General features: G+C 37.1%; 2 protein-coding genes and 1 long non-coding RNA gene across 3 annotated transcripts in view; all 3 read left to right on the top strand.

Moving 5' to 3' along the window:
* LOC125231073 (protein spaetzle 3) overlaps positions 1-4,085 on the top strand; it is a 44,527-nt gene extending 40,442 nt beyond the window's left edge. The window contains exons 4-7 of the mRNA XM_048136418.1: positions 899-1,023; positions 1,707-1,907; positions 2,494-2,619; positions 3,014-4,085. Coding sequence (XP_047992375.1) covers positions 899-1,023; positions 1,707-1,907; positions 2,494-2,619; positions 3,014-3,170 — 609 coding nt within the window. The 3' untranslated portion in view covers positions 3,171-4,085. The remainder of the gene's footprint in view (positions 1-898; positions 1,024-1,706; positions 1,908-2,493; positions 2,620-3,013) is intronic.
* Positions 4,086-4,312: 227 nt separating this feature from the next.
* Positions 4,313-5,191, top strand: LOC125231088. The gene is made up of 2 exons (XR_007177592.1): positions 4,313-5,005; positions 5,115-5,191. It is a non-coding gene; the product is annotated as an uncharacterized LOC125231088 (long non-coding RNA).
* A 4,321-nt stretch (positions 5,192-9,512) lies between these two features.
* On the top strand, positions 9,513-12,850 carry LOC125231076 (NFU1 iron-sulfur cluster scaffold homolog, mitochondrial-like). Its single transcript, XM_048136420.1, has 5 exons — positions 9,513-9,676; positions 9,771-9,991; positions 10,790-10,975; positions 12,002-12,189; positions 12,632-12,850. Exons 1-5 carry the CDS (start codon positions 9,603-9,605, stop codon positions 12,761-12,763), a joined length of 801 nt encoding a protein of 266 aa, XP_047992377.1. The 5' UTR covers positions 9,513-9,602; the 3' UTR covers positions 12,764-12,850.
* Positions 12,851-14,852: the final 2,002 nt, after the last annotated feature.

Genomic DNA, 14,852 nt, shown 5'->3' with positions numbered 1-14,852 from the left:
ATTGAAAAGTTTAATTATTTTAAATTGTAAATTACTATTAGGTAATTAATTAATTATTATACTTAATATAACAATTAATTTTTATATATTAAAAATTTAAATATATTAAAAGTAGGTAGCAAATTGATGTGTGCAAATTCCATACATATTTAATTCAAACCCGTTTAGCCGTTTCTGTGTGATTTCATAACAGAGATTTTATATTAGTACCTACTACAAATTCTAAAAATAGGTATTAGCTACTATTTCACAATTTTACATTTTTCAAACCTCGTGGTTTTTTGCGAATTAAACTTTATTTTTTAGCATATTAAAAGTTAATGTAACTATAGGTACTTATTCAAGGTTCGGATTTTACGACGTTACATTACTGTAACAATTTTGCAATTAAGATTTTAAATTCGTTCCATTAAATAGTCATTATTATTTTACCCATATAAATAGTTGTTTACTTTCGGTAATTCGCTTGCTTTGCGTTATAACAATATATAATAGGTATATTTCGTTATTACTAGTGCGGAAAGTATGTCATTAAAGTCATCAAGAGTCCTGAGGCATCGAAAGTAATGAAGAATGACATTTCCGCGTGTGTAACGAACGACGTTTTTAATACAGTTGCAAAAAAATAAAAATATACAACAAGTAACAAACGAAAACTATCGAAAATTGATAAACAAACCGAGGTTAATTGTGCAGGCGTCCATAGGTTACGGTGACCGCTTTCCATCAGGCGGGCCGTATACCTGTTTGCCACCGACGTGGTATAAAAAAAAAATTACGCATTCGCATTTGTACAATTGGACGCGACGGTTCGAACTCTTTACAGCGTCCGAAATGCATTTTTAAAAACTAAACCTGCCATTACCAAAATAATGATGAACCCTCTGTTAATTTCCAGATATTATGGACAGCTCTCTCCGTGGCACTGGGGTATGAGCTTCAAGGACAGATCATCAGAGGCGTTCCATGCATTAAGCGGAACTATCAGCTCTATTGCCCTACGGCTGGAAACACCTATCCCTTGTAAGTTATCATTGGCTCGCCCTTGTCTCATTTACTTGGGGTCAACGCAGCAGACCTTATTCTTCCACTGCGGACGCCATCTCATCATTCACTTATATCACATCATTTCTCTGGAAGTGGATACAGTCCATTCATCAACTTTTTATTCGGTTTTCCTTTCCCACATCTTCCCTCCACTTTCATTCGTATTTCGTAATACCTTTCTTGTACTTGTCAACATGAATTTCAGTCCTCCGCATCACATCACGGGATCACGCATGGCGATGTGCTCTTTCTTTTTCGTTTGTAAGTAACTTTCATAAATCATGGACCCCTATGAGTTTCCATAGCACTTGAGTAGCTCCATCAACTGTAGTACCTATTCAGCTTACGAAGACAGGACATTTATCTTGTAACATAACCTAAGACGATTACCTAATAGTCTCTAAATTACTTTAGGGTAGCTCTTATGGCATAGTAGCATAGCAAACACATTTTTAAATATAGTATCTTGATGTAAAAATGCTTGGTCCTGCCTGTATAAACGGTTGTTTCTTCACTTTCTTCACCATGGTTATAGTGGTTCAGTTTATGTTTTAACTGCACGTTGTATCGTTATCGTATCGTCGTTATTGAACAGCATCGGAGAATAAGTACTTTCAATACAACTTCACTTTATTTATCACAAAATCTTCTGATTCCAGAGACAAAATCGAGGAGTTCATAGACGAGAACAAGGCGCTGATAAAACGGATGTACGGGTCGTTCGCGACCCCTGGCGGCAGCCGCGTGCGACGCGCGCCAGGGGTGCCGGATATGCACGCGGGCGATTCCTACTTCCGACACGTCAGGCAGGCATCCAACAAGAACTTACCTGATCCGCAGTCGGTTAATAGTACTGGCCGGTAAGTTACTATCATCATGGATTCTCTATCTCTACCTAGTAGTTGGTCCTTAGTAGTGGCTTTAGCTTTTAATATGTTGTATTCTGAAGCTGGCTGGAACAATACGTTTGGACTAGGCTTAGAGTACCTAATATGTACCGTGAGCTACATCCGCTCTGACAAACAAAAAAATATAGGTAGGAACGAACCTACCCAATCCACAATCGGTCACAACAGCGACTGCCCTACAAATTAAAAGAATCGACCTCAACCTCCTAGAAGGAGATATAGACACGCGGCCACGCTGTAGCGTATCAAGCCAACTTCAAGTAACAGAACCATTTGGAGCCACTTTTGACCCCCTCACGACTCAAAAACTATAAGAATTATTCATTAAACTATTGGTCGGATTAAATGAGAGAAAATAATACATTTACCGGATTCATGCAGAAGTTGCAGAAACTTTGATCCTGTATGTAATGAATAAACGTCTTCATATTATTAGGGCTTACAGCCTAACACTTTGCTTAAAACTTGTTATTCCATCCTTTTTATGTATTCCATAAATTCCATTGCCTGTTCAAATAATGTTACTTATTATTTTCAGAGTGGACTCCTGTCAGAGTAAAACAGAGATCATGACGCCTTATTGGGCTCTCAACTCAGCAAGAAAGCTACGGGCTATCGTGAATACAATGCACTTCGAGCAAGCTATACACCAGGAAGTTTGCAGGTAAAATAACTAAATGTATTAAACGGAGTCATTCAGATTCAGAAATACTGTATTTCCTAACGGAGCAAAGTTGCAAACTTCAAAAGTCAATTTGCACAAAGGCATTGTAAAGTAAAAGCACGTACCATTATAAATTATGAATTACCTACCTAACCAACTCCTGAATAGAGCGGAGCGCAACCCTACTCCAATTTCAATTTATACGGGAACCGCACACTTAAATTACAGCTTGCCGACTGCATAATATGAATTGAAGTTCGTCTCTATCGGTCCTATACCTAATGGCTCTCACTATCGGGAGATTTGATAGACAATAGACAGGCCGGCTAATAGCTAAACGCATATTATTAGTTTTTGATTATATTGAGCCTCACATTTTGTTTTTCTATTTCAGCAAAAAATCAACTGCGCGATGCTCTGGCGACTGCGGCTGCGAGCAGAAATACAAATGGCACCGACTTTTAGCTTACGATCCTAACGACGACTGTGCCGGAATCTTTATGGATTGGTTCCTCTTCCCTTCTTGCTGTGTGTGCCGGTGTAACCCTTAACTGCACCGTTTACTTGGTGTCACTACTTACAATCGCGACCATAATATATCTAGTACACAATTGCACATCCCTCACTGCGGCATTTTCAAGAACTCGTTGGAATTTTATGTCCCGTGTTGAGGCTGGTAGAATATGAACATAACGACGACAGTGACCGAATTCTAATGGATCAGTTCCTCTTTTCCTGCTGTGTTATATACCAGAGTTATCTTTAAATGCCCCAAACTGTATGACTGCAATTGCGAGTTGAAGTCGGGAATTATTTCTGCTTTCCCCTTTTCCTTCCTGCTGTTTGTACTACATACTGTTAATAATCCTCATTTGTTCCAAATTGTGTGTTTGACAGAAGTTAGTGTGATTTTAGTCCGAGTACCTAAAGTTGCATTAAAAATGTTTATTTTTTGCAAAACAAGTAAAACCTGTGCATACAAATGTAGCTTTCTTTTTTTTAAGGATTGTTACATGGAGCATGTTCAATGATGATCATTCTATAAGAAGGAAAGGACCTTATTGCAGTTTGAACCATTAGTTCCCTTCTATGAAAGCCACAAAAACTCTGTTTCTTGGAAGTTACATTTTCAGAACAGTTTTTAAATTTTTGAAATTAAAATATACAAGCTAGCCGCTATACCTATCTAAGCGTTAACTACAAGTCAAAGTTTAATATTTATAATTTGAATGTAAATAGATTATAAAATAATGTAAATATTTGAAATTGAATTGAAACTGTTGTTTTCCTTTTCATATAATCATCTATGATAATAGTTCTATTAACATTATAGATTTAATGAGAAACACTGCCATTGTACAGTACATTTTGTATTATTTATTAGGATAAAGAATACATAAAGTTGGAGTCCGGACATCAACGCAAAGTTGTACCGTATTGTTTAAGTGATTTTTGTAGTATTTGAAATAATTTACAGACTATTAACATATTCAGGGTGATAAAACCCTGATCAAACAGGCTGTTCTCGCGAAAACTTAGTGCGAACAAAATCATTCAATAGTTGTACAATAAAACTTCCAAATTCCACCAGGGGCGGCTCACTCCGCGATCTTTTCGCCGCGCTACAAGTACATGCCGGTGGCCGCGAGTTCGCGGCCCATTCACTGGCTAAGACCTTCACGCGGCGCAATAGAATTCAATGTCGTCTGCACGTGTGCGGTCCGTTTGTTAATGTAGGTATGAATTTAGAATGGCGGCGTTTTGTGAACATCAAAGGAGTGAGCCTTCTGTACTTGTACTATTATATATTCTGTGATTCCACTGAGTTATTTACAGGATTAGCCGGGTCCGCACAGAGCGAGGCACGCCGCGAGGCAATGCAATGTGCTCACGCGGCGTGCCGCGCTCTGTGTGGACACGGCTACTAACGTCTAAAAAAGCTCTACCGCTATTTTGTTTTGTATAAGACGAGGCGTGGTGTGGCGGTAGTGACATGTTTTTGACGTTTCTCATTTTCATGTAAATTTGGCTTTATAATTATGATTACTAAGTACATATTACAATCCAACGCAATTCTAAGCACAGGCTTAATGTAGGTAGCTATTTCATTACCAGCAGGGTTAGCACATGATTGCCGCGAGAGTATGTCACCGCGAGATAGATCACACGCCTTCTTCTAACTGTATTAATGACATAAGGACGGGTAGTCTATCTCGCGACGACATACTCTCGCGGCAATCACATGATGACGCGGCAGATGTAGCAGATGTATTTAGTAAGATTATCTTACTAAAACATACAGTTCGCCGAGAAGAAACTTAATGATATAATAATGTAAAATAGTTTTAGTGATTGACAATATAATAGAATTAAACATTATTCTAAGGTTAATTAATGTATATCTATTTCAGTTTATAATTTATATATAGTAGTGTTACATACCAAAAAATATTTCATAAAATTATTTGATTTGTTCCCTACATCATTATTCTAAGGTTAATTAATTATAAGCATACCGACGCGACGTCCACTGGAGAGTACTTAGATTTTGATTAATAAACTGCAATGAATATGAAAGGATTTTTATTTCGTTTTATTTATTAGTTCATTTGTATAACATTAAATAAATAGGTAAATAAATAAATTAAACCCTGTGGATGCAGGTCAAAACCAGGGAGGAAACCGTCGAAAACTTTATACAGAGAAACTACCCTTCCTGTTGCGTAGTTTTTCATCGTAGTTTCTCGGAAACGTTCGTGTTCGTATTTATTTGTCAATTTCACACAATGTCAGTAATTCTTGTACTGAGACTGACTGAAATAGCATGACACGTTCGTAGGTTTCCGTAAAAATGCGAAGGAAAAACAATTCATACCCCTAGGTAGAAGGACTTAAAGTTACTTAAGTACCTACGGGTCGAACGCAATTAACTAATGTACCTATGTTATCTTTTTTCGTGTAAATTAATGTTAGTTAATCAGTTATTCACGTTCAACCCGTGACATTATAATATTGGGTTGGTAAGAAAGTAATGAGCGATCGATTGAATTCCATATAAAATTTTTGAGAGAGTTCTAGAATCTTCTATGGTCGAAAGTATATAAAGGGCGAGTCGCACAGTTTCTCGTCAGTCATTCACTAGCTGTCGCCGAGCTAATATAAGGAAGAAAATGGACGAATTAAAAGTGCATGTAAGGCATTGCTTACTATATGAATTTCAGTCTGGCCATTCAGCCGCCGAAGCAGTGCGTAATATATGTCAGCTTGTTGCTCCTGGTGGCGACTTTTCATTATCAGATCAACCTAAGTCTGGTCGACCGGTGAAGATTGATGTAGCCAAATTAAAAACCTTAATTGAAGGAGATCCGAGGCTAACGAGTCGTACTCTTGTTACCGAGTTAGGCTGCTCTCATGTCACCATAGAAACACATTTACACGATTTGGGAAAAAACTACAAATACAGTGTTTGGATACCGCACGAACTTGATAGACATCAACTAAACCGCCGTGCCGATATCTGCATACAACTTCTGTCTTTTCGCCGCACATTCAACTGGTTGGACCATCTTATCACTGGAGATGAAAAATGGGTCTTATATATAAATCACACACGTAAACGTCAGTGGCTAGCTCCAAACGAAAAAGGAATAGAGGCACCAAAAACAGAGCCTCACCCGAAAAAAGTTATGCTGTCCGTTTGGTGGGATATTCATGGTATTATTCACTGGGAACTCCTACCAAGTGGAATGACTATTACCGCATCAGTATACTGTAATCAGCTTGAAAATTTAAACCAAAAAATCTGTCAGAATCGTCCACAGCATGCTAAAGTTTTTTTCTTACACGACAATGCTCGCCCACACATTGCAAAAGTGACTCGGCTAAAGCTATTGGAGCTAGGTTGGAAAGTGATACCTCATCCACCGTACTCTCCAGACTTGGCACCTACGGATTACGCATTGTTCAGATCGCTAAGCAATGCCTTGAATGAAAAAAAGTTCGATGATCAAGCCCATCTACGACAGTACATAGCTGAGTTTTTTGAATCTAAACCTAAGAACTTCTTCGCCGATGCTATTCATTCTTTACCAGAACGATGGAGACAAGTAGTAGATAACGAAGGCCGTTATATTTTTGATAAATGATTAAAATAATAAATTAAATAATAATTACAATATTGGTTATGATTCGCTCATTACTTTCTTACCAACCCAATAATATGTAGGTACAGTCAACCAATGGAACCCTAGGCCACTGTAGAACTATGTCATAGTAGGATTTGACAGTTCCCGCACTTGTAATACAAGGCTTGTACCTACCTTTCGAGAAAAAAGTGCCCCAGGTTGTAAAAAATCTCTTACTGCTTGTCATTTTGACATGGTTGTAGAGTGGCCTAGGTTTCCAATTGGTTGACTATACCTAGGTACAGCAAGTACAGCCTTGATTTGCCGCTTGTCCTGCTCTATAGGTATAGGAACCCGATCGCGGCTCGGCCAAAGAGTATTGTAATATAAATGGTGTTGCCCCATTATGAAAGTTGCTCAGTGTGACCCTCCCCAGTACCCTGTTCACTCCTGCTCACGACTCATGAATCACCCTGTATACAATTATACAATACAACACTTACCTACTTGTGATGGCGCTACAACCCATTGTGGGTCTTTGGTGTGTGTGTGGATTGAGTGAGCACCTTCCGAAAATAAAAAAAAATATGCTGATCATTTAGTAAAAGTTCTAAAACAATTGTAAAACGAATCTCTGAATTTGTAAAAAGATAAATCAAAAGATACAGCCATTAACATGTGCTCACTCAGTTCTCACAAATTACCAACGAAAACAGTGAATATATTCATTTAACATATAATATTTATATACTAACATTTAGTAAAAAATAGGCCAACCTACCTCTATAAATATTAGATCACCTAGTGACGTATTAATTTTTTTACAAATAGTTTCTTATGCTCACTCAATCCTCACGCTTTTGAAAAGCCGAATTTTGATGAAAAACATAAGATTTAGACCGCTATTATATGTGTATAGTTTAGTAAAAGTGAAATGGGAATTTGTAAAATACAAAACGAACCACTAACGTGTCAGGTTTTTTTATAATAAATTTTTGTAAGTGCTCACTCAGTCCACACGTTTTGAGAAAGTTAAAAATGTAAATATCTTACGATTTGTAGCACCTAAGACACTCGAAAGTACTTCAACATTTAGTAAAATTTTTTACTAAATATCCACCATCTAATATTTTATATTCGTTGTCTGGTTTTAAAGATATTCAGACATAACTTTTCTCATACAAATGTATCAAGTAGGGTGACCACACTATGTCGGCTCCTGATTTTCCCCACCTTCCCATTGTCATATTGAGATTGGGGAGTTTCGTTCAATTTTGATAATAGTTTATATTAAACTAATAGTACTAATACCATATTAATTCTCCATCTGCAAACTGTTTTTAGGTTATGTTCTTGGCCTAGTGATGATGTGTATTGTGTAATTTTTATCGACGTCAGGATAATAACCATATCGACATTCATGCATTAAAAAGGACATGAATGATAATTGGTAAGAAACAAAGAATATAATACTTCACTAGTAAGAAACCAGAACCTGGTAATCTAATCGTGCTAACAGATGAGCGTACCGGATTTGTAAGTGGGAGCGAGAAAATAATATATTCACTGTTTTCGTTGGTAGTTTGTGAGAACTGAGTGAGCACATGTTAATGGCTGTATCTTTTGATTTATCTTTTTACAAATTCAGAGATTCGTTTTACAATTGTTTTAGAACTTTTACTAAATGATCAGCATATTTTTTTTTATTTTCGGTAGGTGCTCACTCAATCCACACACACACGGGTCTTTGCCTCCTCCACTATCTTACTCCAGTGGCAATCTTCCTCCGATTGATGTGCTTCCTCATTTTCCTGAAGTCTTCTTCAACAGAGTCAGACCACCTTTTCCGAAGCTTAGGCCTATTTTCGTCTAGCACTTCATAATTTTAGCTCTCATATCTGCCATCTTATCATCTATATAGAACACTAGCATAAGTAAAAAGAACATGCAAGCAAAAACTTTGTGAGTTTGATAAGTATCTTAGTTTCGTGTTAGTTTTAGTTTAGGTAAGTAAGCTTAGATTATTTCTATGATAAGTAAGTACATTTCACTTTTACCGGTTTTAATATTCACAAAAATGTTAGTAAGCATTTAGTAAGTACTAAAATAAGTCAAAACACAGTCTCAATTTTTCTTTTTTCAATAACCCACAGTCGACTAATTTATTAGAATAACTTAAGGAATTGTTATTTTAACTTAACAAATAATTTAAATAGCAAATCAAGTATCAATTAAACGCCATCTTGCAAACCACAGACAAAATAAAATAATGATAAAAACAGAACTTCCGGTTAAAAGTGCTAACGATGCTAACAGACGACTGCACTGCATTTTAAATTAAGGGCCCTCTCACATCTAGCGTCTCGCGAGCGTAGCATCGAGCCAACTGTATGGAAAAGCCTTTTCCATACAGGTCCCGTAGCCTCTGCGACGCGAAACGCCACCGAAACGGCGCAGAAATGTAGTCTGGCTCTGTCGCGCCAATTCGCAAGAGAGATAGTTACGAAAGAGATATTATCGTGTCGTGAGCGTTTGTGCATTCGCCTACGCACAGTTGGCTCAACGCTATGCTCGCGAGACGCTAGATGTGAGGGGCCCTTATGGGCCTTATGTGGATAAATCGTGTTCAAGATGTGGTCAGTGACCATGTAGCGAGAACTTAATGCTTTTTTACAGGTAACACCTGGCAACAATTTAAAAAATAAAGTGACATCTGAGTGAAACTGACAGCTGTAACAGCTGTTAAGTGACAAAGCTGTCAATGTCAACTGTCAAAGCAATCTAAAATAAAAATACTCCTCTTACGATCAGAGATTAAGTTGTATATTTCGTAATTAAGTATTAAATTATAATATAAACATGTTGCGAAATTCTCTAAGATTATTTCGAACAGGAAATAATTGCGGACGCATTTGCGCCGCTGCTTTAAACAGGTAATAAGAAACAGAAAGAATCGAGAATTCCACACTACGCCGCAATTTACGTTCTTTCGCTATTAATTTTACTGAAATTTTATACGATTTCCAGATGTGATGCTAAACAATTTAGCGGGATTTCATCACCACCATTGGATAAAACAAATAACAAAGTCAAAGTTATGGGAAAATGCCAATGCCGAAGCATGTTCATCCAAACTCAAGATACGCCAAACCCAAACAGTGTGAAATTCTTACCTGGTGTCAAAGTCTTAGAGCCAGGGCATACTATGGACTTCCCTAATATGGCAGCGGCTTACTGCAGTCCACTAGGTAATATAAATAATTAAAACTGATACTACAGGGGACAAAAGGGCTGGCAGCTTCCTCGCTCAACTTATAAGTATTGTAATTCAGCGAGGAAATGCTGCATCTTGGGCACTATGCCTCAGGGGCCATCTTTAGACTTAGATTTTTAGTTTTCTTTTTAATTGCCTAGTTTTATGATATTTATTGTATGGAATTTTTATGTACAGTTATTTTACAGATGTACAGTTAAATAAATGTACAGTTATTTTAATAAATATTAAAACTTTTTTATAAACATTCTAATTTGTGCACATCAAAATGTAAATCAGATTAACATGCACACTTTTAGTTATTTATTTAATCATATAGCATACATAAAAAAACTGGCAGTTATATGAATGTTAGAGAATACACATTAAAATACAATTACAATTTAAACTAAATGTCAATATTCAGTGCGCTCAGCCAAGCAATTGGGTCGGGTGTTAGGCGCAGCAGCTCTTCTGGTGGTCCCGAGTATGAGTGCAGAGGGCATCGCTGAATTATATGCTCCATAGTTTGGACTTCTTCGCCACACTAGCACATATTAGAATATGTATATGAAAAACACATTAATAGAATTCAATTCATTTTTAAAGATATTGAATATTGTGTGCAAAGTTTATAATACCCAAGATAAGCGGTCACCGTGCTGTGTCAAGTACACAGCAAAAAGGAAATAAATAAATGACTATAAGTATGTGCTCAGTGCCCACTGTTGGGCAAACACTCCTTCTGTTTTCATTTGAGCAACCTGTATAGTAAAAATATGTTTATTTTCAGCAAAAATGCTTTTCCGCATTGAGGGTGTGAAAGCAGTCTTTTTTGGACCTGACTTTGTAACAGTTACAAAGCAGGATGATGATGTTGAATGGAAACTGCTGAGACCAGAGATCTTTGCCACAATCATGGACTTCTTTGCAAGTGGCTTGCCTGTTGTTACTGATGCTAAACCTTCTGGGGATACTCGTAAGTTGTGTTTTTGACTATTGCAGAGGCAGATGTGAACTGAAAGTTACAGAAAGTTTTTTTTACACACTAGTGTGAGAAGTGGTCTATTATTTATATGCCAGTTCGAAACTTTGGAGGGTCATCTGTGCTGAAAAACGTTGTATGATACACATTCGAAAAGGCAATTCGTAACTCGTGTCCATGTGAAACACTCCCTTCGGTCGTGTTTTAATTTATCGCCACTTGTTTTGAACTTCCTTTGTTTCGCACTAGTATCATAATGAACTATTATGGAAAAATTCAAAACATTCACAAAATTATTCATTTTTGAGACTTTTTTAGTAAAGCATCAGTCATTTTAGCAACATTGTGCTTTTATTACTAAGAACAATAGATATCTCTCATAAAATGTGTAATATATTATAGGCTATAGCATACTTATTAAAGTACTACAATCATCATATCTTTTGGTTATGGTGCTCCCATATTGGGCTGTTATATAACTTATAAATGATATTATAACAATGTTATTTATAACAGCCCAGTTTGGGAGCACCTTGAAGCACTGTGCTTATCACATAAATGAGTTCATAGCAAACATTCAACTCTGAACTGATCACATTTTAATATTGAATATAATTTCAATAATAATAAATTAATATTGGGGACACCTTACACAGATCAACTTAGCCCCAAACTAACCAAATGAAAATGAAAAAATGAAAATGAAAATGAAATATTTATTTTTCAAGTAGGCATATTACAATGCGCATATGAACGTCAAATAAAGCTACGCCGGCTCTAAGCTCAAAGCTTGTACTATGGGTGCTAAGCGACAATATACATACTTAAATAGGTAAATACATACTTATATACATAGAAAACATCCATGACTCAGGAACAAATATCAAATATTGTGATGACAAAAATAAATGCCCTTACCAGGATTCGAACCCAGGACCGCAGCTTAGCAGGCAGGGTCATTACCGACTGAGCCAGACCGGTCGTCGAAAAAAAACTTAATATTTCTTCCAATTTTTACAGAAATCAATGAAGATGATGATGAAATAGTACAAATGATAAAGGAACTTCTAGATACACGGATCAGACCAACGGTACAGGAGGATGGTGGTGACGTCTTATTTGTGGACTTTAAAGATGGGGTGTTAAGGCTCAAAATGCAAGGCTCATGTTCATCTTGCCCAAGCTCTATTGTCACTTTAAAAAATGGAGTAAGTTATGCGACAAAATTCTAAAAAATATATATCGTCACTACTTTTAAAAAACTTGTATCTTGAAATGAAATGAAATGATTTTATTGTCTTCGTCTGTCAATGAAAAGAAAATTGTAGTAAGTATGTATGGAATGCATATAGACTTACTGCGTTTTAACTTTGAGGAGCAGCGTGAGATACGAGATTTTTTCAAAATACTTAGTGACGATATTCTGTTAGACATTTATCATCACTTGTCAAGATTGAAGAGCAAGAGAGTATTATTTTGGGTGGCAGTGATCTTTACCTACCATCAGGCGACCTCTGTGCTTGTTTGCCTCCTATCACATAAAAAGAAATCTCTTGGTGGGACCACTGTCTAATACCTCATTTAATAAAAAAAAATCGATAAACATAAATAAGTATACTTAACTTATATGTATCTCAATTTTGATTTCAGGTGCAAAATATGATGCAATTTTACATCCCAGAAGTTCTTTCAGTAGAGCAAATAGATGATGAGGGTGAAAAATTAAGTGAAAAAATATTCAAACAATTTGAGGAAGCAAAAGTTAAAGAGAAAAATGAGTAGTTATTATTTAGATATTTCATTAGTCATTTTATAATAATTATATGAATATGTTGTAGATATAATAAACGGAATCAACATTGCATTCTATAGCTTTGTTTTAATTTTTTTCCCAATCCCTGACGTCATGCCTGAAAAAGCTAAGTCTACCCTTCAAATTAAATCCATACTAATATTATAAACGGGAAAAGTGTGTGTGTCTGTTTGTTTGTCCGTCTTTCACGGCAAAACGGAGCGACGAATTGACCTGATTTTTTAAGTGGAGATAGTTGAAGGAATGGAGAATGACATAGGCTACTTTTTGTCTCTTTCTGTCGCAAGCGAAGCCGCGGGAAAAAGCTACGTCATTATCGGCCTATCCTCGTCCACTGCTGGACATAGGCCTCTCCTAATGCACGCCACTGCTCCCGATCTTCAGCTAATCTAATCTCATCCAGCCCGCACCAGCCAACTTGCGGATGGGAAAAAGCTAGTATTAAGCTAGGAACATACTACGCGGACGTCCGTCGTAAAACGACCGCGACCGCGACCTATCAGTGTGCACGGAACAAAACATCCAGAGAGCCAGATTTCGATCGGACGTCCGTGCGCTCAAGGCCACGTCCGCGTCCGTCGACCGATAGTTTGCACGGTTATGTGTAATGTCATTGTCCAGATGTCCGCGGTCGATTGACGGACGTCCGCGTAGATTCTTTAAGCTAGGAACATACTATGCGGACGTCCGTCGTAAATCGTCCGCGGTCGTAAAACGACCGCGACCGCGACCTATCGATCCAGAGAGCCAGATTTCGATCGGACGTCCGACCACGTCCGCGTCCGTCGACCGATAGTTTGCACGGTTATGTGTATTTCCATTGTCCAGATTCCGTCCGCGATTCACGACGGACGTCCGCGTAGTGTGTTCCTAGCTTAACCGTGCAAACTATCGGTCGACGGACGTGGACGTGGCCTTGAGCGCATGGACGTCCGATCGAAATCTGGCTCGCTGGATGTTTTGTTCCGTGCACACTGATCGGTCGCGGTCGCGGTCGATTTACGACGGACGTCCGCGTAGTATGTTCCTAGCTTTATCGTTTATCTCTTTCCACAGTTCCACACCCAATTTACACCACAGACCCGTCGCATCCTCACGAAGCGGCATGTTCTCAGTTCTGCATGGTCTCATATAGGTACTACTCTTCGGTATGGTCCCTGATAAGTATTACACAATAATTTTACATGTAGATTGTAGAATCTGACCATACTGTTTTGTATATACTACTTTGTGCAAACTGTGCAAAGTAAAGAGTTCATGACATGAGTTACAACAGAATAGCATTCATTCTTTAAAAATTGTACTTAAAACTTATGTCTTTCTCACAATATATACTGTATTGTAGCTGTAGCCTATGGGTTTATATTTGGCGCCAAAACAAAATTTCATAAACTAATGTCGGAAGATTAATCTTGTCCTAGTGAGTATTATATTCTTTGCTTTGGTGCCTCCTCATTGGAGATTGACACAATTTAATTTTTCCCGTGGACTGGCCTTAAGATATCTGATAATCAATAGCTAGCTTTATCGTCAACTAGCAACACCAGCATTAAAAAAACATGTTTGTCTATGGTGATTGGGAACTTTGTTTATTGTGAAGTGCTTGAGCAGCATTTTCTTTTTACTTTTATATTTCATTATTATTATAATTTGGGACGATAAGTTGTTTACAAGTACGTATTAGTCATACTAATTATTGCAGGTAATAGATATTTTAAACTTAGGGCGACATTTCAACCACTTAATGGTATTTAAGAGTATTGAAGGGATTTTGTCAGTGGTCAGTTACATTACATTTTGTAATTTGTTGAGGTCTTTACTTTCTCTTGAGATGCATTTTATTTATGATTAAAATAAATGGTTTAGTAGATTTGTTCCTAACAAATCAAAACTAAATAATGTTTTGTAATTAGTAGATCAGATCTTGCCTTGAAATATTACGTATTTCATTTCTAACTTACAATACGAAGTTTGCAATGTAATGCATGGCCTAAGAAGGTAGGTAGTTATTACTTTTCTTTAGACATTCGCAATCTTTATTTCGGACACTCGTTAAGT

Source organism: Leguminivora glycinivorella, chromosome 11 (genome assembly GCF_023078275.1).
Source record: "Leguminivora glycinivorella isolate SPB_JAAS2020 chromosome 11, LegGlyc_1.1, whole genome shotgun sequence".
Taxonomy (NCBI): Eukaryota; Metazoa; Arthropoda; class Insecta; order Lepidoptera; family Tortricidae; genus Leguminivora; species Leguminivora glycinivorella.
The sequence above is the reverse complement of the archived record's forward strand: the minus strand, read 5'-3'. Positions and strand labels throughout refer to the sequence as shown.